Source organism: Cygnus olor, chromosome 10 (assembly GCF_009769625.2).
Source record: "Cygnus olor isolate bCygOlo1 chromosome 10, bCygOlo1.pri.v2, whole genome shotgun sequence".
Taxonomy (NCBI): Eukaryota; Metazoa; Chordata; class Aves; order Anseriformes; family Anatidae; genus Cygnus; species Cygnus olor.
Genome location: NC_049178.1, coordinates 20,799,262 through 20,826,494, shown reverse-complemented (window position 1 = coordinate 20,826,494; position 27,233 = coordinate 20,799,262). Strand labels below are relative to the sequence as shown.

The window sequence follows — 27,233 nt, the reverse complement described above, 5'->3', positions numbered from 1 at the left end:
GGCCGCCCTGAGGAGGGCACGGCCCTGACCCGGCCCCGGCTCGTCTGTGACTGAAAGCTGCTGGGTTCCTGACTGAGAGCTGATAGACACGGCTTAAACTCGAGTCTAGTTCAGAAATAAGGCTCGTCCCACGTTACAGCCCCGACCACCAGTTTATGGCAGCCTTTAAAAGGGGAAATTTCCTCATAACGCCCCAAAAGAGGTGCCCCACGCTCCTCTCCCTGGCTGGACACGGCCCCAGACGCTGCCAGGGCTGCCCCAAGGAGCTCGCGCTCCCCAGAACTGACTAACAGCTGCGATGGGTTAGCTCGAGTGCAGTGTTCTCCACAATTCGGTCTGTATTTCTAACGAAACAGCCGCGCTGCTACAAATGAACACGCCAAAGAAGGGTTTTCAACACTTTTATTGAAGCACTTCAAAATGTTCACAATGATAGACGTTGCCTTTAACAGAATAAAACCTGTAATGTCTTAATTGAAAGGCACTAATCCTGGCACAAAGGTCTACTTACCCACCTTCCACTGTGATGGAGACAAAAACACCAAACTTTCACTTCTCCTTTAAAAGAGTACGAGTACACCCCCTCCGAGTGCCATTCTGCGTTTAAGTGACATGTGAAAGAAGTCCCTGATGTTTCACCAGGGCGTACTTTGACTTTCAGCATGCGTAGTAGTTCTAAAGCAACAGACAGGTTTTAGCAGGTTTATGATTTCATGAGAAAAGTCATTCTGAACTCACATTTTTGGAACAAAAGTCCCGAAGCATTTACCAGCCTTAAATATTCACACATCGCTTCTCCTTTAACATGATTTACTGGTTTGCCGTTCACATACTTGGCAGCACACCACTCTTAGCAAGGTAGCTTAAATAATCTGATTTATACCCCCTGTCGAGTACTCATACAGCTCGCTCTAGCGTATGGGTCAGTGCAAGAACAAGGCAGCAGGGAGCAGAGCTGAGGCATGCTACCCGGGAAGAAGAGCATTTCTTTAACATTCATTAAACACACACCAAGCAAATCGTGACATGCCAGTACACCCATTGCACAGTCAGAGTAACTATAAAATTAAACGTTAGAAAAGTTAAAAATTTGATAATCTAGCTAAGACATACTTCTCTTATTGTAGACCCTTGCATGACGCTCGTTAATTTAACCAGAAAGACTGTTTAAGGCATTTCCTTTGGCCTCTTTTCTTCCACCAGAAAGTGAAAATAACACAGTTTTTTTTTTTTTAATCCGAGCATCCGAAAAGGACGGTCTTCCCAACTTGTTTCCATGAAGAAGTGAAGAGAAAACAAAAAGCTGCTAAGAACCTAGGCTATTAGTTCCACAGACCGGGAAACAGCTCCACGTGGGCATTTTTCATGTTGTGATAGGGCAGGACTGCCTGTGCAGCTGCTAAGACACCCGGCTGCACTAGGGGGTGATGATGCGCACTGTGCTGCACTGCAAGAAGCCACCAGCCACGCACAACATCACACAAACCACCCGATGGGCCATAAACACTTCTCAGGGAAAAACTGCACACATCCCAGTGCTGTGGGCGCACGCACCATCGGTTCTTCCCAGGCTAGCCTAGAGACTTGCTGCTCTGTGACCGGTAAGGGATCACGTAGCACTGAACAAAATCAACAAGCACTTGGGGCTGACAGCTACCGCAAACCGTAAGAACACCATGCAAGACTAACACACCACAAGGCCATACAGGTATGACTGATGTCTAACTTGTGTGCATATTGATGATCACATGCATATTCATGACCAAGAGTTGCCTCTGGCTCAATATTTGCCTTTTCACAAGACTCAGTTCTCTTAATATGATAACGGTCTAGGCCTACTGCAGGTACATCAGAAGAGAGCTTGCTCACTACGGAGCCTGAGTCAAGTAATCTGAGAGATTAGATTGACCCGACAGATTTCTAGAAGCAGAACACAACTACAGCAACCAAGTTCAGCAACAACACTGCTACTACCTTCGGCTCTCCATTTTTTTTTTATTTTTTTTTGGAACAGAAAAGGTTTAACCTTGGACTTAAGTCATGCCAGAAGAGCAGAGTTTTTTTCAGTCCAAGGCAGAAAGGTGGAGAGAAACAGCCTCACTTCTCTAGAAAGACTTACTACACTTCCATTCCATCTCAAAATGAAGGTAACTGGCAAGTTCAACGAGCCCTCAAAAAAAGAGCATAATCCTCAGCATTAGATACAGATCGTCACTTTGAGGTCTACATTTCTGCCACATAAGTAACTAAGGACATCTGCAAGAACAGTACAAGAATAGCTGTGGAAACTTAAGTAGAGTCATTTTGTGAGTAACACAAACGTACAGTTTGAAATATGTACATTACAGGTGGCCAGTGTAGTCTTCCTTGCTATTAAGTAGCAACTGGCCATTATTTAAATACCACCTCAAGCAATCAGCTGTTGGCCAAGTTTACACTGCAGCTTATTTGAGTGACCTGCCAGGGTGACAGATCACACGCACAGCAGTAACAGCATTTTGAGACTGTCACAAGGCAGTTTTGCTTTGAATATTAGCTCCAGGTAGCTAATTTTGCATGCAGGAAACTCCTGTCAACTGAAGAAATAGGCATATGATGTTTCACTCAACAGTTCTTACTCCTTCCCCCAAGCCTGTGGGGATGCTAACCGATGTGAAGGATGCTAACCGACCAGTATTCAGGCCTAAGAACTAACCTGCTACAGTTCAGGGAGTTTGAAGGCTTATATGGAGGCAGACTGCATAGAAGACATCTAACTTGTTACCGTTACTTGGAAGATGTTGACATATGGTCCTACAGGTCAGTCAGTTACCTAAGAAATAAATAAATCAGTGTTTGGGAGCCATGGTCAGTGTAGTTTCAGACTGAAAAAATAATCACAAGAAAGGATTTTGTTTAAGACCTTAGTCAATGAAAGCCTCACCTCTCCAGTGAGAGGAAAATCTCTACGCTTTAATAGGCAGCGAATGATCAGACACTGCTAGAAAATTTGCTATTTGTGCTAGAAAAGCAAGGACTTTAGGCGCGATGACGAGAAACAAGCTTTTAGATGCATGCATTTTTCTCCCCAAAAACACAACTCCAGAAGGCTGACCTGCTTACAACCCTTCAGCTGACAAATAAGTGCCTTTCATAGGCGTAAAAAGCACTGAGCACTGAGGTTGACTCTAGCTAAACCTGCTCTTTCTGCTGAGAAAGCCCCATGGCCTGTGAAAGGTAGTTTTAGGAGCACTTCGCTTTAATAGTTTAACCGCAGAACATAAAGCAGCTCAGGTATTTATACTCAGCCTTCTTCACTCATTTTAATTTTATCAGAGGAGACAGACAGCCCACAGTGCAGCGCCATGAGTTAAGCCACTCAACTCAGTCAGTCAGTTAAGTGTCAATACAACCCTCAAAACATAAGTTTATTGAATAAAGCTGAAGAGCAGTAAACCAACATATGCATCCACCTAAATAAAAAAATCCACATATTTACAAAGTTCAGTAATTGTATAAGTTGTTCACATGCAGAGAATAATGCACAGGTTAACAATTGGTAGTGTTTGGATGCCATTAATGCTGAAAGCAGTGAAGTATATAAACACCAAACACATCAAGTTTAGCTATAGGCCAGTTAACTAAACAGTGACCTGGTCCCCCACAAAGATCCACACATTCTAGTTTAGTTTCCATATTTTAGGCACAAGCAAGTTTGCTAAATAAAAGTACCTGTAGCAGTTCACGGTGAACTAGGGACTACAGTAGCAAGTTAATACACCCTCTCCTCTACAGCACCAGAGTATGAATTAATTGAAATCATGCTTCAGAGAACTGAAAGGGGACAAAAAGTTAAATGCAAGTTCAGACTGAACGCAGGCAGCATGTAGTGTCTGTGCAACAGTGCGACAGTTGGTACAGAACAGTAAGGCCATGGCAGTCCAAATTAAAACTGGTTTGTCACAACTGATACGGACTAAACAGTGTTTGCAACCGAGGACCCCAGAGTAACGCAAACTCCACAGTTAGGTAAGGAAGAATCACACACAGTGTGAGGCAACACAAGCAGGTGTACCATGTATTTGTATACACTAGCAAGCTACACTGACATTACTGTATGAACAAACCAGTCTTAACAAGTCTGTCCCTTTAAATATATTGAAGTCATTGAGAAAGTAAAGCTACAAAAACATTACAATCTTTAGTTTATACATACTTCCCTATACTGTAGAAGCTAGTCAAGAAATAGGATCGATTCGTTGGCTCTCTTGTGCTTTGACACAGTTGAACATTTCATCTTGCAACTTACAGACTTTGCACATGGTTACATCAAGAAAGCAGGCAGGTCTAGAGTTGTCACAATAGCCGAGATGTTTCATAGCACCAGGTGAAACTGTGCCCAGCTATTTCATGAGCAGGAGAGACACTAGACAATTACATAGATATTGTGCTAAAGGCCAACGACTGACTCTCTACAAAAACATCAGTAATTTAAGTGTCATGCAGCCGCTCAGAATGTATATTCTGGTTTCAGATAGAGACCACTAGTATCTGGAGACAGAAAAATGTGTTTGGACAAAGTCTGATGTTCCTAGCAATTTGTTTTCATGCTGGAATACTCCAATTTTCGAAAGCTTAACAGAACAGTCCATTCCTATCCCCCAGACAAATGTTAAACAGAAGCAACAAAATGAATTTAAACAGTCGGCTCCCCTAATTCATGATAAGAGTTTGGTTTGGGTTTTTTTTTTTTTTTTAAGTGACAGGGTAAGATCTCAGCTGTAGATTAGTGATGCTGATCTGTGTCTTGTGCTCCCCTCTGCAAACAGTTTCCATTTCTCTGCTAACACACACACATCACATGCATTTGTGAGACAGATTAGTATCCCACAATTCACGCTTAAATGTTTTCTAACTACTGTATGTGGCATCTTACAGAATTTCAATGCTGTCAGGCGTCAGCATCTTCAAGCCACTAAACACTAGAAATAAAACACTTGCTGAAAATCATATAAAAACCTGGCCCTGAAAAACCAGAACAGTGTACCATCATAGTTAACATGGTAGAGATCTTTTTTGTTTAAAAAGCCCCCCCCCCAACCCTCCCACCATAGATGGTTGTAAAATAAATATTTGTGCTGACTTTATGACAACTCTAGTTGTTTTGTGACATAATAGGAATACAAGTCTTCAGCAGTGCACATGAGAAATGAACTGTGAAAAGGCAGATTCTCATTACAGGATTTTTGGGTAATATCTCGTTATGGAGGGAAGTGGACAATTGAGATTATGGCCAACTGGTACTGGAGATTCCAGGAAGACTTCAGCTTCTTCTAGATTTTGAATGCTGAATAAGCCACTGAAGCGTGATATCTGGAGAGAGAAGAGAAGTTCCATATTCAAGTGTTGATTTGTATTTGCATAACCAGCACCACTTTGGTATGCCCATGTCCTCAAACACATAAGAGCAGACAGCCTTCCTCTACAGGCTGGTCCAAGATGGATTAACAGAATCATTTTTTGAAGGCTTGCTGTCTGTGCTTTGGTCCTATAACTGCCCAGAGTCCTGTGAGCAACATTTGAAGGAACTGCCTCAGACATCCGCATTCCTCAGTCAACCACACTTCTAAGAGACTTCCATTAATCTGATACCTTGGTCTGGCTCTCATGCTCACTTGTAGATCAACGTCACTACATTTACACCAGCCTGACAGCCTGTGCTGCCTATCCTCACCTGATGGAAACAATGTTAGTGGGCATCAAGCTTCTCCGTTCTTGAAAGAGGTTCTCTAAAGGAAGTGAAATGCGCAAACATCACACCAGCGTAATGCTTGCAGCAACAGCTTCCCTATAGCATCAGTGAGGCTTAGCTGTGCTGTAAGCCTTGTGTGGGAGATACGACGGAAGGAAGCATCCCCTTCTCCTATCCCCCTTTTTGCATCTCTAACTGAAGGCAAAGTGACAGGGGTTTCTTGAATAAGAAACCGTAAGAGCTCCACAGGCTGTTCATTTTTCCTGGTCAGAAGTCAAGTTCCTGATATGAAGCAGTTTTGGTATCCTGTACAGTTTGTTCTTGTGACCACTAGACTGAAGATTTCCTCATCAGTAAATTCACGTTAGGCAGCCAGTGAACCAGTGTTAATTTCACGGCAGGCATATGAAGGCACCAGGAGAAGGACGGCAGGTGTGAAGTGCTTTCATTCAGTTGAGATTATTCAGTATAACAAGTACTTGACACTAGTATTTGTAATTACATAGTACCATGGTTTCTGCCTTTGAATTCCACAAATTCTAAAGCAATTGACATCAGCACCAGAAAAATCTATTATTTGGCTGCCCGGAGTAGTGACTAGCACAGGCCACTATGTGAACATCTTCGATAAACCAGAGAGGGAAGATGATTATTTCATGAGAATGACTGATGAGGAAAAACTTGCTGCAAGGGCTTGCTAGCACCTACAGCCTCAAAGCGAAGCCGAGTTAAGAGTACCTGATAGAAGGATAAAATTTAGGGCAAGCTAATCGTGAGACTAGTCAGGTATTTCCTGCAAACTAATTAAAGGCAGCAGGTGTCAGAGTAGGCTATGATATGCTTTGCTAACTACAGCCCCTTCACAAACTAACACCAGTCAAGCTTCCTCGCTGCCATCAGGAGTCATACCACATTTAACCAGTGCATTTAAGTGTTGCTGTCGGATTTGTTACCAGTTTCCTGAAGCAAGAACGCTTATGTTTAAGATGTTACAATCCCCCAATCCGTTCTGATGGTCTTTATAACACGTAACATTTTAGGTTAATAGTTACCTATATTATCTTTCTCTTTGCATGAAATTGAGTAGCAGCAGATTTCTCTGTCCTGAATAGCAGCAAGGTTCCTACAAAAGAGACAAAATTTAAACACACACTCCCCTTACAACCAGTACTCTTTCACAGAGAATCTAAACTACTCCCACTTCATCTTCTCCACGTAACTTGTTTCTGTACAATGTTTCAGTTACCACCTGTTGCTGTGTTTTCCACTTACAATACAAGTTTTTCATCTAACATCCCTATGTACATCAATTCCTTTATCGAGTTAACGTAGCTTTTCTCAGGAAGGGTTAGACTTACATCTTTTCAATTAGTTGTTTCTCATCCAAAGCGTTAGGAAGGTCTCTCTTGTTTCCAAGTACTAGAACCTGAAATCCAAATCAGAAGAAAACCTTTTTTTTTTTAAAAGTTTCAGGAGAGCCTGACGAGCAGTCAACACTAGACTTAAATCCAAGGGATTAAGACATTTAATAGTAAACCAGGTCAAGAGGAAAGATTTACCTAGTCACAGGAAAAGGGGGGGGTCCAAATAAACTCTTGTGAACTGATGCGTTCTCATGCTTGCTTTCTGCGCATGTGTGAACAATTTCAATAAACTTTCAGGTGAAGTTTCCCAAACTTACATGGTATTTCTGTACTACCTGATTAACAGGTACTATAGTAACTAGAAGAGCACAAACCCATATGGTAGAATACGGTTCTCTAAATTACTGCTCTACTTTTTTTTGGGGGGGTACTGAACAAATATTATCACTGAAGGAACGATCAAGGTCAACAATTGTATTTAAGGCACTAGGGAGAGGTATTGCTTACAGTGCTTACACTGGACTGAAAGAGGTCAAGACACTCTTCAGATGCACTAAACTACGTATATTTCTCAAGAAAGTTTAATAGTGATGTGAGACAATAATACTTACAGGGATTCCTTGTAACTGTGGCTTATCTAGAAGATTGTGCAGCTCATTCCGAGAGGCTTCTATTTTTTCACGATCTGCAGCATCTACCATGTAGCTTTAAGGAGAATTTAAGGTTAGTTCAGCAGGACTCAACTACTTCAGAAACAGCAGTCTTTGCTTCAAACTGTCAGGTCTGAGCACATTCAAAGCTTTAAACAAAGCTAGGTCTTCTGAGCAAGGAATTCGGTTCTTTTCAAAGAAATTCCCCGTAATCAGAGAAGTGGGAAAATTCTTTCCATTAGACTACTCTGCCATCCAAGTCAAACTGAAAGTAGTTAGTACTCAGGATTAGACACGGATGAGAAAATAACACATCCTGAGCCCTGAACTTGAAGGTACAGAAGTTACTTAATACGGTTGCAGTACAGTTTCAGAATTAATACGAGCATACCAAGTCCATTGTGTGCTACTATACTAGATACAGAAGAGAAGCAAATCTGCAGTTAAACATAAGCCTAAGGAAAATGACACTTACACAATAGCATTAACTCCTCTGCAGTATCGTTCCCACATGCTTCGGAATCGTGGTTGCCCTCCTATATCCCAAATCTGAAGTGGAAGGAAAAAAGACAATTTAGCCATACACTATTTAAGCATGTCATACATACAAGACGCCAAAACAGTTTTCTTCTTTCCTTATGCTAGCTGCAGGACCTTTCACTTATTAGAATGGAAATAATCTCTGCAAGTAGTGAAAATACAGCTGCTCAAATCTCACAGGCCCAATAGTGTAAGATATAAACTAGAACATCTTATATCAGATGCATGAAAACCTGTGGATTAAGTTTTCTCAGAAGCATACTGTAGAATACACAAAAATACAATTTACCAACTTCACACTCCGGTTTTGACTTAAGCTTTGAGCAATACTGAAGAGCAGAAGAACAGGAGAAATGTGAAAATTAATTCAGATTAAAGCCAGACATCATTATTAAAGCACTGCTTTAACTAGTCCATGAATCTGGAAATCACACACTTTTTCTCATTTAAGAAACTCCGTAAATAAACATAACTGTATTCTTATGTTATTTTACAGATTTAGCGGAGCCTCTTCAGTTTGCTATACTTGTCCCAATGGTGGGAACAAAATACAGTAACTGTACAATTTTTAAACTAGAACTTGAAGACAATTTTGGATGGGTTTAAAAAGAAAGACTGTCAATGTTAACATACCTTTATTGTAACATTACCCTTCGTAACTTTTCTCATGTTGAAGCCCACAGTAGGAATCATATCTTCACTGAATTGACCTGACTGGAAAAAAAAATAAAAGAAAGTTAAGTCTAGCACTTCTCATACAACTAGTTTATGTGGTAAAATACCACAAGCTTTTCTAGCCTTCCAGTCGAAGGCCTTATAGCCAGGAAGTCACAGCTATTACACTGATGGGTGTTGAAGCTTGCACGGGCAGTCACAGCATTTCTTAAAAGCACTTAAATAATCTTTCAAGCCTTGAGGGAGTCAGAGGCACAAAGTTACTTATAGAGCAGTGCTTTACATAGCTTAACAGATGGACAGCCAGGAGAAGTATAGGACGAAAGCCATTCACCTACTTCTGCTGGAGCCAAGTTCTGTGCTTCAGGATCTGCGAGTCTCCTGGAAGCCCAAAATAGCCAGCTGTTCCTCTGATGCAAGCTACTCTACGGGCAACATCTGCAGTAATAAATCACTCTTGCGGAGTAAGCCTTCAACCCACAGGTATGGTTAGCACCTGAGGAGTCTTCACAGGCTGGCAAGTGGAAGGACCTGCCCGGGCTGCTTCCTGTGTGGCTACAGTGTCCAACTCGTTCAGCAGTGCAAGAGGTGACCAAAGCAAGTGGAGAGCGTTTCCTCCTGCTTCTACCAGTTCAGCATCACTTTAAGCTCTGGTATAACTGCTGCAGAACAGTGATGCATTAGGGAGGCTCTCTAATGGCAGATGTTTTACTATCAGTTACACTTTTATCTGTAACAGCCTGAAAGCCAAGTTCACAGCTATCTCTGGTAGCTAGCCCAGCAGTCACAACACGTGTTATCAACAGCAGTACAGACTTCTCCCATGCAACCTTGGCTATCTGGCAGAAGGTGAATCTCAGCCACGGCGGGCATTATGCATCTCACTGCACCCACTGCATTTAACAGAACCAGACAGATTTGGAAAAAAAAAAAAAAGGTCAATTCAGATGCATTCAGCTGTTTAATTAGTGCTCGATATCACAGCAGGAGGAAGCCTGCTTCTCTCCCCCAAAGCTGCACAGAGAAGGCAGCCTGAATGAAAAGCCCCTTTACAACAGCTGAAGCAGACATCACAGCACCCTACAAGTCAGGGCCCAGCTGCTCACGAGCTGGAAGTACTGCCTTAGTCTGACTGGACATGCTTTGACTACATGCTTTTCAGAGTCTGCAACCAGAAGTTTGTAATATCAGTGCTCTGTCATTCAGCTCTTGACCTAAAAACCCCAGGCTTTCATAGGTTTGTTCCCCTCCCCAGCAGAACTGCGGACCTCCACCAGCAAACCGAAGCCAGAAGCTTCACACAATACACAATATAACACTGAAATACATTGAAAACATATGGATGACAATCTCATTTTTGTTTATTTGGCCAAACTGAAACTCTTCAGCTGAAAAGCTAAGTGGCACATTGTTCTGGTTGACCTCCAAAACAAATGTATCCAGAGCTTGAACACAAAGGCAGCAGCCTCCTGAACAAGGTGATGGTTTGTCACATTTAAGATCTGCTTCCCAGATGTACAGTTATACAGACAGTCTTAAAAGGCATTTGAAAATAACTAAGTCCTTGAATCTAAGGAATGTGACTAAAAACAGCGATGACCTAAAAATGAACAACTTAAGCCTCTTTAAGCAGATGTTTTGCATTTCCATTTAAATGGAGTTTCAGCTGCCTAGACTACACAGAAGAACACGCAGCAGTCTCACGCAGCGCCGCTTCAGGAACTGCTCAAACCTTTGTGCCAAGTTCAGCGAGGTAGGTGCACAACCTGAACGCCTCCTTATTAGCTTCCCGTTACGGCCCTGAAAGCCTAGCGCCCAGCTTGGCCGTTTCAGCCCGTTTGATTGTGTGTAATTCAGCAGCAGAAGGGTAAGCATTGTTTCCACGTTTGATGCAGCTTAGCTCAAAGCATGCACTGCCAGTCTTGCCTTTGAAGGGTCAGCTTGCCACGGTTGCTCAAGAACCACTGCATTCCTCCCTCTGCAGTCACACCCTACACCCACATCTTCTAACCAAGCGTCTCCTGAACACTCCCTGAACCTCCACTTCTGTGCTACTTCACAGTACCCCACATGCTGTTAGCTGTTCCTACTCACAGCTACTTCCAGATCCTTCAACAGAGAGCTGTTCCCATCAATAGCTTATGCTCTCCCACTGCATCTTTAGAACACAGATTCCTTCAGATAAGAGGAACTCCTCATCTGTACACAGTTCTGTTTGAGTTGGGCTTCTCCCCTGCCTCCCCCCATGCGAACACAAAGCAGATTACTCAGCCCTATCCCTCGTTTTCACAATATGATGCCTTCTCCTCCTTAAATAGGCATCAGCTTCAAAACAAGTTTGATAAGCACAGAAATATTTTCAATCCCCAGCCTGAAAGTACTTGGCTGTTGTCACACATTGCTCAAACACTCAAGGACAGCAGAGTAGCTGCTTGCAAACCTAGCCACAGCATCTGTTTTCAGCACCCGTGAACACTCCGACAGGCAGACACCGCACTTCATTCAGGCCTGCCGGATCAGCCTTGTGCACTGCAAGCGGTTGTGAATTCGGCCCGTAGCTCTGAGGTCACACAGACCATACAGCACTAACAGAAGCTGTTCACTGAAGGTCACAAAACAGAGTTAGTTAGCTCTCGTCCATAAGTGAGAGATAAGAGGGAGACTAAACGGACTGAATTCCAGAGACCGCAGAAAGAACCTGCAGGATTAGTCTTTAAGCCTCTGTGTTTAAGAGATGCTCCCTTTACAATATCCCATGCTCCTGGAAAACCCAAGCACATGATGCATCAGAAGTTTAGTGTCATCCAGTTCCTAAGGTCAGGCACATCAGCAGGCGGTTCCACAGCATTTATATTAAGGTATTTGAATATTAGAATTAAACCTATAACCTGTTTAACAGAAGACAGCACTAGCCCCTGCAGCAGTGACTGAGATGAGCTAGAAGTGCCCTCTGGTATCCATTCCTCACGTATCTGGACACTATATTCCCTTCACACTTGGTATGTTATGGATAACGGGCAAGCAACAACCCTTTTGAAAGCCTCACATCTGCCTACAGTCATCCCACTATTAACTGGGCCCTGGTGCACAAAACCATGAGGCTTGAGTCCCAGCAACACGGGGAAGCTCAGTGTGGAACTGCCCAGTGAAGACCACCTCGACCCAACAGTTCTTATATTCCAGGTCAGGCAACAAGTCACACCCAGTGCTAGACCTGAAGCACTTTAAGAGGACGGGGGTTACTAGCTAGCTACACAGGCAGCAAGCCAGCCTTGCGCGATGCTTGCCCACTCCGAGAGACAGTTCTCGTAACAAGCTGGCAGGTGAGATACAGGTAACCTTCTCCCACAGGGCAATACGCACCCCTTACCTGCCCAAGTATCAGCCTGCCTTGGATAAGGGTTACCGAGAGAAGCAAAACTGCTTCTAGGCTGGACTAAGTAATTTAGGAGCACGGGGCAGACATCTACGTCCATCCATCAGTTTGGACTCGGCTCCCCTGTGACTAGCACAGTCAGTTCCAACCCTTGCACAGAGCACGGCACTCACGAACGCTCTCCGCACCACACCAACCTGGTCCGCCTGTTACACACCAGCTAACGCTAGCTTTGGTTTGGGGCTGCACCGCGCTGAGCTTCACCGTACAGCTCCGTGTTACAGGGAAGCAACAGGCACCCGAGTGGTTTGCTGGGCGCCCTCACACCGCTCATCAGCCCAGGCTCTGCACTGCTGCCACGGTCAGCTCCTCGGTCTGCACCCGCTTTAACGGGGTCTTGCGGCCGCCGTGTGCCCTGAAACACAACCAAACGTGTTAAAGTACAACCACACGCACAGGCACTGCTTTCTACCTTGAACTCTGCCAGAGTGCCTTCCTGGGTCTGCACTGCTCTCCCGCAGCCCTGGTCTCCTTTTGTTCAGCCCGCCAGCAGCCCCGAGGCAGCCTCGCCAGCCAGCACCCCCAGAGTTTTCCTTCAGGAACAAAACTGCGGCGTGCCAGTTACAGCTACGCTTCGTATTGCAGGAGGGGAGGATATGAATGCTCTAGACAAGCATTTAGCCTAGCATCATCTAGCTTTTCAAAAGCATACAAAGGATGCTGTTTTCTTCTTTAAATACGTAGTTAGCATCGAAACAAGCTGCTTACTAGCTGTACCATTTTCAGTTGGCTCAAGTCAAAAGAACAAAACAAAAGACTCCAGCTCCCGCCCGCCTTTCTGTAGCCACACGCTACAGCCAGAGGACTGCCAGCTTCCAGAAAGGTACGCTTACCGGGCTGGCAGCACAAATGCCAAAGCAGCTCGAGCAAGTAACAAAGCTTAAGACTGGAGCTCCTGTTTCCTGTACCTTCCCTAAAGATTCCTTAAAATGTTAAGGATGCTGAAACAATTAAAAGGCAGAACTCGAGTAGCAGTAGTAAAGCTTGCATTCCTTCCTCTTTCCTTCTGGCTAGTGTGGCAGCTTTCTTGCTGGCACCAGAAACCACATCTACAATGGCTCATCCACCTGGTCCTCGGTGACCGATTCATAGCTACAAGATCACCATTCCGCTGCCTGCACGAGGGGATTCTTTATAGCAACAGAGGGCGGTAGGGCCGACCTCGGTTTGCATCTCGAAGCTAACGTGATTTATTACTGCTATAGGACTGATTTCTTCACATAAGCTTTGTTACTGCACAAAGATTTGTTACTGCACAAAGACTCCAGCCAGGACACTCCTAGTCCACCTGAACTAGGACACCATCGTAAGTCCCGCTGTTTTCCCCTAGATTTCTGCCTACACTATGAAAAAAGCTGCAACTTACCAGTTATTTTCAAAAAGCAGTCACTTTAGCATTATATAAAGCTACCCGTACACTATGCCTCTTCTGCAGCACTGATGGCCTCAACCACAGGCGTGCATCACACAAGGACAAGTCGGCTCCATGGTTCCTGCAGTCACCTTCCTCTTGAAGTACTTCAGCGTTTCAGCTACTTGCGATCACGTTCAGAAGCTACATGAGAACTCAAGACCGTGACAACAGACAAATATTTCTATCTCAGACCACTTGGGGTACGGCAAGCAGGACCTCAAAGACAGTATTAACTGAACGTGAGTCACTTCGTGTTGCCTTATTACCTAACGAAGTGAGGCAATCCATTTCAATAGACTCCTGTAATTAAGGAACACTTCACTTAAAGATGTATCGCACTTCTCACTGAAGTGCTACCAAGCGTCAACGTAAACTATTTACAGCCTACCTGGGTGCTTCAGAAGGCACTAAGCCAGCGCTGAAGCTGGTTGGAACAATCCTTTTCCATGCTCCTCCAGGACAACTCTAAGACAAAGTTACGTGTAACAGTCACGAGGACTGAAGGAAGCCACTGCTGCTGCCGCCCAGCGGAACCGTTCATTCCGAGGAGCTTCGTTTGGTGTTGTCTCTTTCCAGGGACCAAAGCCTCACTCAAAGGCTTGTCAGACATGCCACAGTTAGAGAAAACACACACTGCTTCAGGCCTTGACAGGAATCCTAAAAAGAGATCTTATTTATCCTATCAGCACAAACAGAACAGATTAAGTTTAGCTCTTAAACCCGACAACCACACCGGGGCAGCCTCCCTCGCAGCTCCCCTCTCCTGCCCACTGCAGCCCAGACCCCGAAGCTGCAGCGTTACAGACGCCTGGGTCGAGGATCGCTGCACGGCGCTGCATGCAAGGTTGCCAACAGGGCGCAGTGCCCCTCCACGGAGCACCTTCCTGCCGCGGAAGCAGCCCTGCCGCCTGGAAGCGGCCCGTTTATTCGAGTCATGTTGCAGCTGCGCCACGTGACGGAGCTCGGTTGCCTGTCCTGCCTCCCGCGGCAGCGTGGCTGTGACTTGCAGCTCTGACAGCAGGTCTGATGAAAGCCCGTGGACAGGCGCTGGCTGCAGAGAGGCGAGCGACAGAAGATGCTGCAGACTCCAGAAAATAATGGTCATTTCCAGCCCTCGGATAAGGAGCTCGCCGTGCCCGATGCGATGCTGGGATGACACGCAGTTTCTCTGAAAGGAGCCACGGGCCATCTACTTTATGGAAATTAAGAGCAGAAGGAAATGATATCCTCCCTTGTGAGCAAGTTTACTCACGCACACGGAAAACTTATGCTAAATATCTAATTAGAGGCCGTGACTAATATGGAGCCAACAGCAAAGCAGAAGCTGCATCCAGCTGCGAGCAGATCTCACTGCTGAGGTTGCTAAGCCCCCTAGTCAAAGGAAGTTTGGTCTGGTTACAAACTAACTCCTTGTTCAGACTAGAAAGATAAACACAGCCCAGACCAGCTCACTGCCTACGAACACTGCTCTAGAACTGGACTGTTTGCCTCTCGTGGCATTTCCACCTCAGCCCTCATCCAGGAGTTGTATCAAGCCTCCAACCTAATGGGCTCAAGCTTTCCCTCTGGTTACATGTGCCTGATTGTAGCGGGGACCCATGCCAGACACAAGACTACACTAGAGATTCACATTAAACTCACCGCTGTCAGGAGACTGGTAACAGCCCCTTGCTAGGCAGAATGCAACCTTAAGCTACATCCTGGCATGTAATCCAGCTTTTAAAGCTATCTACAGGACTAGCATCTTGCTGTGTCATTCCTTTCATTTCAGTTTTATGGAATCCCAGTGCTTGACAGCTACTTCCACCCAAAGCATTAACTGGCCTGCAGAGAGCAGTTATTCTTTTCCAGCACTAATTTCCCTGCGCACGCTCTGAACTAAAGACAAGGCAACACCTGACAAGAGGTTAGCTCTGCACGCCACGGACTGCATTGTGCTGACAACCAAAGCTCATGCTATTTTTCTTAAGCCAATAATAAAAACCTAAGCAAGTTTCCCTCACTCTGTTTCTCTTAAAGAGGCACTAGATTTCCTAATTAAAAGCCTCAGAAATATGCCTTACTGCTTCCAGACTTGAAGCAGTAAATGATCCTGTGTCTTATGCATAATGACTTCCTTATTTCAGTCAGTTTTGCAAGCCTATTTGAATGACACTTACTCAGATAAATTTCTGGGTGTGATCCTAATGAGCAGTCAAAACCTTGCAAGATTCAACCTCTAGCAAAGCAAGCTGGACGCAGTTGCCAGCTTTACTTCCAGTGCTTTTACCACCTGGGACAATCTAGATGGACGAAAATGCTGTGTGACCACTGCAGCTATCCTGTGGTACTCCACGTTACCTGCAGCAGTTTCACCGAACTCCTTGAAGGAGCTGTGCTTCAAAGCACAGATGAGCAGTACTTCAACACGTGCCATCACCGTCTGGGACAACACAAGGGGAGAAACCTGCAGAGTAATCCCAGAACCCAAATTCAGTTGCAAGAATGCACCAAGCAGTATCAGTTCAGGGCCCCACACATCGAGGTTGTTCAGTGGCTTATGAGTTCCACTTGCAGAAATCCAGGAGTAGAGGAAGCTGCAGCCACTGGCGTGTGAGAGGAAAGGCTTCTGGAGTCCTCAGGTGAGTCCAGCAACTTTTCCTTAACACAACCAGGCCGAGGAAGGGTCACCTTTTAACTAAGGTAGACCCACTTCACGTGGGTATCGTGAAGACCATTAAGACTAAGATTCAGCTGCACAAGAGCTTTGTTAGGTTTTGACACTGTCCCTGTAACAAGAACCATGTGTAACTGCAGAAGAACGATTCTTTTTCCCTATCCAGTTTTTCAATCAACTGCGGACCTTAAATAAATGCATTTATAAGAACACTCAGAAACATTAAGATGCCACCTCATAGAAGAGGCTGAAGGTCTGTTTGGGCCTGAAGTTGTAGACAATTCTAGGTGCACTAGACTCAGGCCAGTCCCGGTCCCTGCAGAGCACCAAGGCCCCCTGCCTGCCCACGTCAGCCCCCCCTTCTGAACTCGCCCCTTCGGTCGTTCTGTGGCGTGGATCCGCCGAGCAGGGCGCTGAAGAAGCCAAACAAGCCATTTAAGCAAGCCACTCTCGCTCTCGTTCGACAACGGGAGAGCTCCGTGTGGGAGGATTCCCACACCCTTCCCTCATCTGCTCCAGGCGGCTATCAGACAAGTAGGCCCGGGCTCGGCAGGCTGCTGCCGGGCTCAGCACACACCTCCAGAGCGAGGAGATAATGGGCGCGGGCCTCGGCAGCCACGAGAGGCAAAACCGGGAGCGCAGCTGCGAGGGGGGGAACCCCGAAACTGCGGCCGGGCGGGAGGGAGGGAGGGAGGGGACGGCGGGTGGCGGCCCCGTGCTGGGCCGGGGGGAGCGGGCAGGCCGGGGGGGGGAGCCCCGAGAAGGCCGCACGATGAGGCCGGGCCGGGCCGGGCCCCCTCAGTGCTGCCGCCCCCCGGCCCAGCACCGTGCCCGGCCGCACCCCGGGCCGCATCGCCCCCCTCTTCAGCCCGGTCCCTGCCGCTCACCGCGATGACGTTGACGAAGGTGGTCTTGCCCGAGTACTGCAGCCCCACCAGGGTCAGCTCCATCTCCTCCTTCCAGAAGAGCGAGCGGAACCAGTCCAGCAGCCGGGACAGCAGCGCCAGCATGGCTGCGGCCGGGCCCTCGCTGACGGGGTCGGGGACGGCGGCGGGCAGCGCTCCGGCGGCTCTCGGGCACCCGCGCTGCCGGCTCGCCCCCGCGCCGCCCTCATGTGACGCCGCGGCCCGGCCGCCGCCACCCCCCCGCCGCCCGCCGCAGCGCTCCCTGCCGGCCGCCGCCCGCACGGCGCCCCGGGAGGACCGGCGGGGAGAGGGGCGGCGCCGCCATCTTGGGCGGGAGCGCGGCGGGGGGGCGGGCCGCGCCGCCATCTTGGGGCGCCCCCGGGTGGGCGCTGGGGAAGGCGGGGAGGGGATGGGGAGTGAGGGGCCGTGGTGCTGCGGTGTGAGCGGGACCCAGTGGTTTCAAACGGGTGAAACGCAAAGGAACGCGTGCTCACGGGGAATCCAGAAACAGGCTCAGCTTCACAATTGGCCGTTCTCGCACGCCTGCTCGCTCTCCAGTTTCTGCCCTGCATTTTGTGTAGAGCTTTTCAGGGAACTTGCCATGGGCACTGCATCTCTACCAGTCACGGACCTGAAGCTGGTTATTTTCCTCCCCAGCCAAGGTTCCATACAGAAGAGCCAATAGCAGGTGGAGGGAGATCAGAAATCCCTAACTCTATTAAAGAACAGCAGAAAAAGAACGCAAACCAGTGCACACACCTAAGCAAAGGTGGCAGGAGCAGTGCAGAGTTACACACTGGACACCTTCACCTACATAGCAAACACCACTCCTCTAAACAACCCGTCTGTCCTTGGGAGAGGCACTGCCGAGGAGCGCAGTGTACATACCCGTGCCATCCACCAGCCCGCCCAGCGCCAGCTCCACAGAGTTCAACTGTGGCACCTGCTGAGTGAGGCCAAGGCAGGAGGGATGTGAGCTGAGCATGTGGAGGCAGAGATGAAAAACAAACGTAGGAGGGTCCCTGAGGTGCCCAAAGGCAGAGAACCATGTCCCTTCACCTGAAGTGCACTCTTTTTTCCTCAGGATTTCTTATGATGCTGAAGAAAAATAGTTATCACTCGAATTCCCTCCATTAAGAGTTATTAGTGGATTGTATAATCATAGAATATCCTGAGTTGGAAGGGACCCACAAGAATCATCGGGTCCAGCTCCTGGCTCCACACAGGACCACCCAAAAATCAGGCCGTGTGTCTGAGAGAGCTCTCCAACCGCTTCTTGAACGCCAGCAGGCTTGGTGCCATGGCCATGTCCCTGGGGAGCCTGTTCCAGTGCCCAACCACCCTCTCAAATGAATATGTAACAGGATCTGTTTGTCGCAGGATCACAGAATCCCAGACCAGATAAGGCTGGAGACACCTCCAGGTGCCTCCAGTGCTCCAGGCTGTGCCCACTGCCCCTGGTCCTGGCACCATGCACTGCCAAGCGCAGCCAGGCTCCGTCCTCCCCGTCCCTTCCTTCAGGTGCTTACAGACATGGGGGAGCCTCCCCGGAGCCTCCTCTCGTGCAGGCCGAGCAGCCCCAGCTCTCCCAGCCTCTCCTCGCAGCAGCGGTGCTGCAGCCCCTCCACCACCTTGGTGGCCCTACCAGTCTGCCCAGGTCTCTCTTGTACTGGGGGACCCAGAACCAGACACTGGCTCCCCTGCCTTGCCCTGTCAGCCCCCACACAGCTGGGGGGCCACCCCCTGCCCCAGCCCCACCACTGCTAGTACATTGCGCATCTGAGGACCTGGCAGCCCATAGTATTCTCTGCTTTTTGGCTAAAGCACAGAAGACTACCTTCCAAAGTCCCTTTCTGCCTGTGGTTTGCACAGGTATATGTTGAAGATTTTGCAGGAGCTGGAAGCTGTAGCACTCAGACTGAACAAGCCAGCTAAGGGCTGATCTGAGTGGCCGGTTGCTCCTGTGTGTCCGTCATTATTTCAAAGATAAAAGCTTCCTGAGGTGCGCATAGTAGCTCACTGGAAACAGATGTGGAACAGGCAATAGCAGGTTGTATACAGCAGTCATGTTTTCGATTAAATGATAAATGAATATTTTACTCCCGGGAGCCAATCCAATCTGCTAATTCACCAACTGGAACAAAATAGTGCGAGAGGTACCCAGCGCTTTTATAGCTGACAACAACAACACGATGCCCCCTCCCACTGTATCGCAAAGATATCAGAAAGACTTTCTACATGGGCTGCAAATCCTTAGTAGAGGAAGTCTCTTCCCATTTGTGGCGTGTTTTCAGGCAACAGGCTTTGTGATTTATTATCAGATACTTCCAGAGCCAGCAAATGGGGATGCTGTGTCTGTTCTCTCGAGCCTAGGGAAGTTGCAGAGTATTTCAGGCATTTGCAGGTTCTGATGTGTCTGCGTTTGAACATTATGAATATTTCTCCCATTAAAATCCTGCTATAGTGTGCAGCATAACAAAAGCTATGTGTGTCTAAACACAAAGGAATGATAAAATTCATTACACCGAGTTAATAGTACATTCTTGGCATTCACCTCAAATTATGGGGCTCTCCAAAATCCCTTTTGCTATGATCAGCAAGGCAGCACTGAGCACTAATCTGGGTACATAATTCTACTGACTGTTCCACACGGGGTTTCTCAGGTCTTTAGACTTTGACTCTGCTTCGCATTTCTACTGTCAGGCTGTCTGCATAAAGCACCCTGGGAATCTTTGCGCTCATTATTGCGGCAGTGCAGAGCACTTACAGCAATGCAATTACTGATGCCATGGCTTGCAGGATATTTCTGGCATTTGAGGAGGACCAGTCTGCAGATGGCCATATTAGAGGAAAAGAGCACATAAAAACAGAAGCCAGATTATCACTTTCTGTGTCTAGACATTTCCTGGAAATTCTCTGGAGGTTGCAAGGCACAAGAGGAGAGCCACTGGATTCACCCAGTGACACAACACATCATCCCAAATATATTTAGGATAGGTACACTTTGGTTGGCACTCATTTAAATTACACATTACCTACAGTGCCAAATTTCTGTCATAACATGAAATGGTAAATTGCTGTATCCTCGGGTGAAACATTAAAGTTCATAATGTTTGGATAATGCAAGAAAAAAAAAATGCTGTGTAATTCCTACTAAGGACAAAGGCTTCAGATTTTTCCATGCATGTTCAGGAAAACATTGACATAATGAAAGGTAACACAGAGTATTACATCTCTGATCAGCACTGCTCAGTGATGTACATGTGCCTGTGTGTATACAGATGTATTCCATTTCACCTGGTATCATTAGGGTCCCAAGGCATTACAGTGATCTCGTTGGGATCCTGCAGCCCATTGCTCCATCCCACTGTGGGACACCTGCTCATTCTCCTTCACCATCACTGCTGGAAGGAAATTTTCTAAATAACACTACATTATTTTCCCAAGCCAACAGTTAAGAAAGGGAGGGAGGAAATCTACTCTTACAGACCACTGTCAAACAGATGTAAAAAAGCAAACAGAATGAGGTTTGTGTAAAACCACTGGGCCTGCACACTCGGGCGTGACAGTCTGGCATCAGCGATGCCAGCCACATCAGGAGGATTCATGCTACATTTCCTACTGGCACCTCATCCGCTTGGCAGCTCCACTGACCTTGCTGGGGGATCTGTATTAATTGGTTTCTCTCCACACAGCGTTACACAGGAGGAATGCTAAGTACCGCACGCAGAGAGAAAAGCCCATCCATCCACCTCCGCTGCAGAGATCCCACTGAGCCGGGCTGCACGGCGTGCTGTGCTGCCTTCGTGGAAGGTGCCTGCTATGAAATGAGACTGCTCTGCGGCACTGGAATTAGAAATTTCCCAGCTCCCCAGCGGCAGGGAAGGTGGCTGTGCATGTGCTTTCCCACCCCAAAACATGGCTTTTCTTTGTGTCCATAAAAAGCCAACTACTACACTCCTTCCAATTAAGCCATGATATGAACTACACTTTGAAAGTTCTTAATCCATTTTATGGTTCATTAACTCAGAAAATTTTCTAGCCATGTCTAGCCGTATCAAAGAGGATGGAATGCCTGGCACCAATTAGTCCTAATAACAAGCTAAATTGTGCACAGATTTCTGAGTCTGTCATTAGCATGAGAAAATAGGACAGCTCCTCTCAAAATAGAATATCTTACTGGACGTTTCTTTAATTTGTCTTCAGCTAAAGACTACTCCCACTGGCTGATGCAGACAAAGAAACTAATTGATTTGATTAGTTACAGAACCTGGCTGTGTGGCTCTTCCCCTGCTGCTGAACAAGCAACCTTGGCAAAATAATAGCATCAATATTGCTCTGAGACTTTACATTTCTGCTTGTTCATGTTTCATGCTTTAAGGAGGCAAGTATACACGCCTTGTTTGTGCCTTCTGCTCACTTGGGCACCGGTTTTCTTTCAAGAAGGATTTGTGAAATGTCTTAGAAGCTGGCGGTGCCTTCCAGATCAGGCATCCTCCCTTACCGAGGGGGGAAGGAACTGGTGCAGCTAAGCAGGAGTTTTGTGAACAAAGTGGCCCTGACTGGGACTCTTGCTTCGCAGCACCAGCAGGTGGGGCCTGCTTCCGCTTCTGGACTTTCAAGTCCAACTTAAAGTATTAGCAAAAGAAAAGCAGGCGTGTGGTAGCGTATACAATATATGTGTCGCCCTCGTGTTACAGACGCTCAAAGGAAAGCGATAAGGCTGACGGACACCATCATCACCTCTGCCCAGAGCTGCACATCCCAGTGGCAGCAGCTGGAGCCTAATACGTTGGCAATCTCAGCTCAGGTGAATCAGACCTACATCAACAAACCGCCTGTTCATCCACATTAAATGCCATCCCAGCCTAATGCTGGACTTTTATTTTTTTTTTTATTTTTCCCCCCTTTAATCAGTGGTACTCTGCGATCACTGTTGCTGGCTAAAGGCAGACCACAACAAATCAGGTAGATTCCTCCCTGTCTCCCCCCCATGTAGCAGCTGGGGGCAGTTTCTAAGTACTCATACTAACAGCAGAAGAGTCGTTTCTCTTTCTGCACTACTTCCTTTTTCTAAGGAAACAGCTGAAGAGATGGACATCAAAGTAGCTGTAACAAGATCTAGGGCTGGCACACAGCCTGTGACACCTGGTGTGGCTGGACGCGCTGGGGGCAGTGACCCGTGGCTTCCCGCACTTGTACTCAGGGCTTGCTTGCTCTTTTCTGGGACTTTTGGGTACTGCCACAGTGGAAATACTAACAGAGTAAAGGAAGGATTTCAGTGTTTTCCCCACTCCTTTTCTCAGAAAGAAACTTGTCTGTTGTGCTATTATTGTTTGAGCTAAAACAGAAATATTCCTTTGCCATTAAAAGTGAGACATGCATTGAAAATTAAAACATAATTCTTATTTTCTTAGAGATATTTGAATGCTGATAGCGTGCCTTTCAATCCTGCCTCCCTTCTGTCACACAGGACAGCGTAAAGCCTTTCCCATGCTGGGGAAGAGGGATGCAAAAGGGGAGGGAGGCACTGGTGAGGGAAGCTGAGGCCGCAGGCAGCGCTGCGACGCCTGCAGGAAACCCGACCTGTACACCACTATCTCATTCCCCAGCGTCTTGCATACTTGGCTGAGGGACGGGCTGCGCTGCCAGGTGGGTGCCTTCTGGGGCTCTAGGTTTTCTGGATCTCCAAGGGGACTGCCCATAGGTAAGCCCAGGTGGAAATCCTTGGGCTGCCACAGCAGTGAGACAACCTGACATCAGGTTTGCCAGGAGGAATTGCCTTTCCTGCACCCCTTCTGCCTTCTGGTACCCTAGCAGACTGGAAACGTGGCAGCTAAGAGGCTGGCAAGATGCAAGTTTTTCCATTGCTGGCAATGAAAAGATAAATGATCACAGTCCCTTTAGCATTCTGACTTGGTAGATGCTGGCAAACACTTTGCAGCGTGAGCTGCTGCATGCAAGTGATGACCTTCAGGAATGCTGGAGTCTCCCCACGGCGAGGCAACAGGAGCATGAATCAGCAGAAGAGAGAGGGGAAAAAATGATGGTTAAAAAAGGAGCCTGCTGTTAGCAATAAGTTTTTTTAAAAAAAGTTTCCTCCTGGTTTTCCAGTCAGATTTATTAGCAGAGACCTTGGCACTTGCACAGACCCCTGTAAAAAAGCCAGCCCATGCTTGCAGATTTATTGCACAGTCAGGGCCTTCGCCAACTAAGTCACACCATTTCACCCTTTCTATAATTTAGAATTAAAATCCAAAAAAGAAAAAAAAAAAGAAAAACATTCTTCCAGTGCTAAGTGTAGCCACCAACAGTCTCCAAGTGAGCCTCTGCAAGAAGGGCATGGAGCCCTGAGCCTCCAGATTGGTGCAGACACGTGTACTACTGAATTTAGAGGAAGCCAACACCAAGGGAAAACCCACAGCAGCAGCCTCCTAGAAGTCCTGGGGGAGGCCCTGTGCCTCAAAATGGCATTGTTTTCCTTCCCAGGACTTATGCCCACTCACTGCGAGGGTGCTGGTCACATAGATCACGGACCATAGATAGCCGTGCAGCAACATTCCTGATAAATCTGGGCACCTGTGGTTTGGGTTCCTCTACACGTTTAAGTCCCACCAAGGCCACTAGTTTTGTACCTCAGCACCCTCTGGCCGTGGCCCCTTGGCACCACCTGGGCACGAAGCAGCATGGAGCAGCTCTGCTCGGCCTGCTCCACGCGTCCAGACCCTCGCAGCCTGGGTCACAGTCACCTCATGTCTTGGACCCGCTCAGTGTCACCCCATGGGACACCCAGCACCCAACTCAGTGTCACCCCATGGGACACCCAGCTCCCCGGGCGGGCAGCGGGGTCTCCACCCTGTGCCCCCGCAGACACCAGGAAGCCGGGGCTCCTTTGCCCTCCTCGAGTATTTATTTTCTCCTTTTCTCGCCCCACTTGTCCCCGGCAGGAGGCCTCTCTCCTGTCCTTGCTTGGCTTATCCAGCAGGTGGGGGTGCAACCTCACCCAAACCGTGCTCCTCGCCTGGGGCCTCCAAAGCTTCAGCCTCAGCCTCGCCCTGGCCTCACCTCACCTCACCGCAGCCTCCCCAAATCCCCTCGGCCCCCAGCACATCTCTGCAGCACCCGGCATAAATCCACAGCGAGGGGTTTCATCGGCCCCAGGTGCCAGCAGGAGATGGCCGGGGGCACGCAGCGACACGGCCTCGTGTCATCCCAGCGCCTTTCCACGTTGTCACAGGCAAGGGGGGGATAATCCTGGGAATTGGGTGAAGCTTCAAAACAAGGGAGCGGGGGGGGTGTTTGTGCCCAGCTGCCGTGGCTGCGCAACATGCCCGAGGGACCAGACGAGGGACCATTTAATACTTTTTAATCAGTGATATTCAAAGCGCCTCACAGAGCGTCGTGCAGTCGGGGTGCTGAGGCAGGGGCAGGAAAAGCCATGTGCTCAGAGCCAGGCACAGCCCCCAGGCTGTGGGCAAGCTGAGGTTTCTCCTGCAGGCTGCCGACCACAGACCGTGAAGCGATGCACAGGGAGGTGTCGGGCTTTGCTCAGGTATCAATGCAAGGCTCTCTGCCATGGAGAACCTGCCCTGCCCTAAGGGAGGGCGTGCGCCAGGTGCAGGGGCCGGTGTCCCTGCCCTTGGTTTGGGCGGCAGCAGCTCATCCCCGGGTACAAACATCCTCGCTTGAACCAAGCCCGCCGGGCTGCACTGATTTACACTAGCCGAATTCCTGGCTCGCCTCCACAGCACCTAACAGCAGCCCTAAATTGGCCAGGAGGAATTTTCCCTGTGTCAGTGCTGGAACCAGGAGCAGAAGGGAGCACCCAGCTCTGAGGAGGAGGAAGCCTGTCATCCATCAGATCCTGCATGCTCTGGTTTTCCTCATTGTCCCGTGCTGTCTCCTCTGGCAGTTGACATTTCTGGGAGCACGGGCATCTCAGGACGCTGGACGCCTCACGTGCCATCACGTTGGAGCTGTGCTCCAGGGTTGTTTCCCACCAAATACTCTTTCTTTCAGCCATCCAGTTATTTTCTCCTTGGCTAAATCATCTGCAAACAGAAACAGTCTGCAGCCATGTTAGTTCTTCCTGCTTTGTATGCATGAGCAGGAAAGGGAATTTAGGATTTTGCTGTAATGCTGCACACAAAAGCCTGCTGCAGAGCATCGCTGATTATCTCTTATTCTACAACCAAGAAAATAAGAAAGAATGAAAATAAGGGAGAGCCCAGCGTGTGGCTTCTGTGCCACACTGCTCCCAGGCTCCTCAGAAAATCCTCCTGGTTGCTCACAGCCCTCCTCAGTGGCACATTTGAACATATCATAAAAACTGGTGGGGTTTTTTCTTTTAATAACAAAGAAATGCAGAAGAGGAGCAATGTAACGATTTGCTTGCTATCACATCAGAAAGCTTTGGCTCAATTTAGCAACAAACCTGCCCAGCACCTAACCTTGAGGCCTCCCCACACCAGGCTGTTGCAGGTAAACACTGCAGATGTTTCATCGGGCAATGCTAGGAGTGACAAAGCCACAACAGTTTCATAACTGCAAACAATACATCCCAGGTCACAGGAGTCTGAGACAGAAAAATTAGATTTAGATCTGGGAATTAAATTAGCAAAAGGTATGAAAAAGAAGAAAAATGCCTCACATCCAAGCACTCATCTTTGGCAGAACCCATCACTGGAGAAAAAAAAAAAAAAAAAAAACACACACGTTATGCTGTGAATTTTGCAGATAGCTCTGTTGCATGGTGGACTGGACCGAACTCGTCATCCTAAACTCCCTGAACTTTGAGGAGTTGATGCAGATCCAGATTTAAAATTTCCACTGGGGCTTTTCTCATTAAAATCAGAAGCAGAAGGATCTAGTTTCCCTTCAGAGGCTGTACCAGATATTAATTTGCCCCTTCTCTTGCTGTGTGCTATCCACCCCTCTCTTTATCCTCTTTCAGTTTATGTGGGTCTTGACTTCGGGCCAAAGCAGCCCCCAGCGCTCCCAAACCAAGCGGGCTGGGGTCTCCTAGACCCAGGGCACTCCTAGTTCTGAAAAACTGGGCTCCAGAATTTAGTGCAGGAATCTGCACGCAGATTTTTCATGAACTTAGTCCCAACTAAAGCTCATCTGATGGTGCAGGCACTCAGAAACCATGGTTAAAAAGAGAAGAGCATGGGGGAGAGGCAATGCGGGGGCTGCACGCCCCCTCCCCAGCCAGCCCTGCTGCAGCACCACACACACAACTTGCACAGCCTAAATCCCACCACGCCTCTTTCCCACCAGACCGATCCTGCTTTATTAAACTAAAGTGCAAGGGCACTAGCAAACTGCCTGTTTCCTTCACATGACAGCGTGTATAAGCAACCTAATCCACACACCAAGGCTCCTCAAAACCCTGGGCTGGGAATTCCCAGCAGCTCTCACCTCCCCTCCTGCCAGCTCACGATTACCTTCCCTTCCGGGGCACTGAAAGGAGAAAACTGTGCAGGCACTTGTCAAAATGCTCCCGCTCCACAAATCCTAGAAGACCTCAGCTGGAAGGAGAAACCATGAAATCACAAAACAGCTCGGGTTGGAAGGGGCCTTAAAGCTCATCCAGTTCCACCCCCCTAACACAGGAGGCCTGGGTGCTGGGTCAATTAATTGAACAGCAGCCTAATTAGCACCCAGATTTGCTAGTTAGAACAGCTCGTTTGGCTGACATGGCCAAAGGCTTCACGTCATTTCTGTCTGTCCTGACGAGGCACGGGGGGATCGGGCTGGCGGGAGGCGAGGGATGCTCGTGCCTCCCGCCTGACCTGCCCTTCACCCCTGCCTGGCAGGGCAGCCCAAAAGTCTGACGAAAGAGAAAGGAAGTAAGAGTCAG

General features: G+C 47.8%; 1 protein-coding gene and 2 long non-coding RNA genes across 4 annotated transcripts; 1 reads left to right on the top strand and 2 right to left on the bottom strand.

Annotated features, from left to right (window-relative positions):
* Nucleotides 1–208: 208 nt before the first annotated feature.
* LOC121075343 lies at nt 209–24,778 on the top strand. The gene is made up of 3 exons (XR_005822917.1): nt 209–2,210; nt 21,253–21,257; nt 24,767–24,778. It is a non-coding gene; the product is annotated as an uncharacterized LOC121075343 (long non-coding RNA).
* ARL8B (ADP ribosylation factor like GTPase 8B) lies at nt 3,380–17,599 on the bottom strand. The gene is made up of 7 exons (XM_040568462.1): nt 17,354–17,599; nt 8,919–8,999; nt 8,221–8,294; nt 7,707–7,800; nt 7,090–7,157; nt 6,784–6,854; nt 3,380–5,352 (listed from the first exon to the last, which is right to left on the bottom strand). Exons 1-7 carry the CDS (start codon nt 17,474–17,476, stop codon nt 5,303–5,305), a joined length of 561 nt encoding a protein of 186 aa, XP_040424396.1. The 5' UTR covers nt 17,477–17,599; the 3' UTR covers nt 3,380–5,302.
* Nucleotides 23,869–27,233, bottom strand: LOC121075342. Of its 2 annotated transcripts, none has more exons than XR_005822915.1 (3): nt 26,818–27,233; nt 26,022–26,053; nt 23,869–25,556 (listed from the first exon to the last, which is right to left on the bottom strand). It is a non-coding gene; the product is annotated as an uncharacterized LOC121075342 (long non-coding RNA). The 2 variants fall into 2 exon arrangements; XR_005822916.1 differs by having other exon boundaries at nt 26,860–27,233.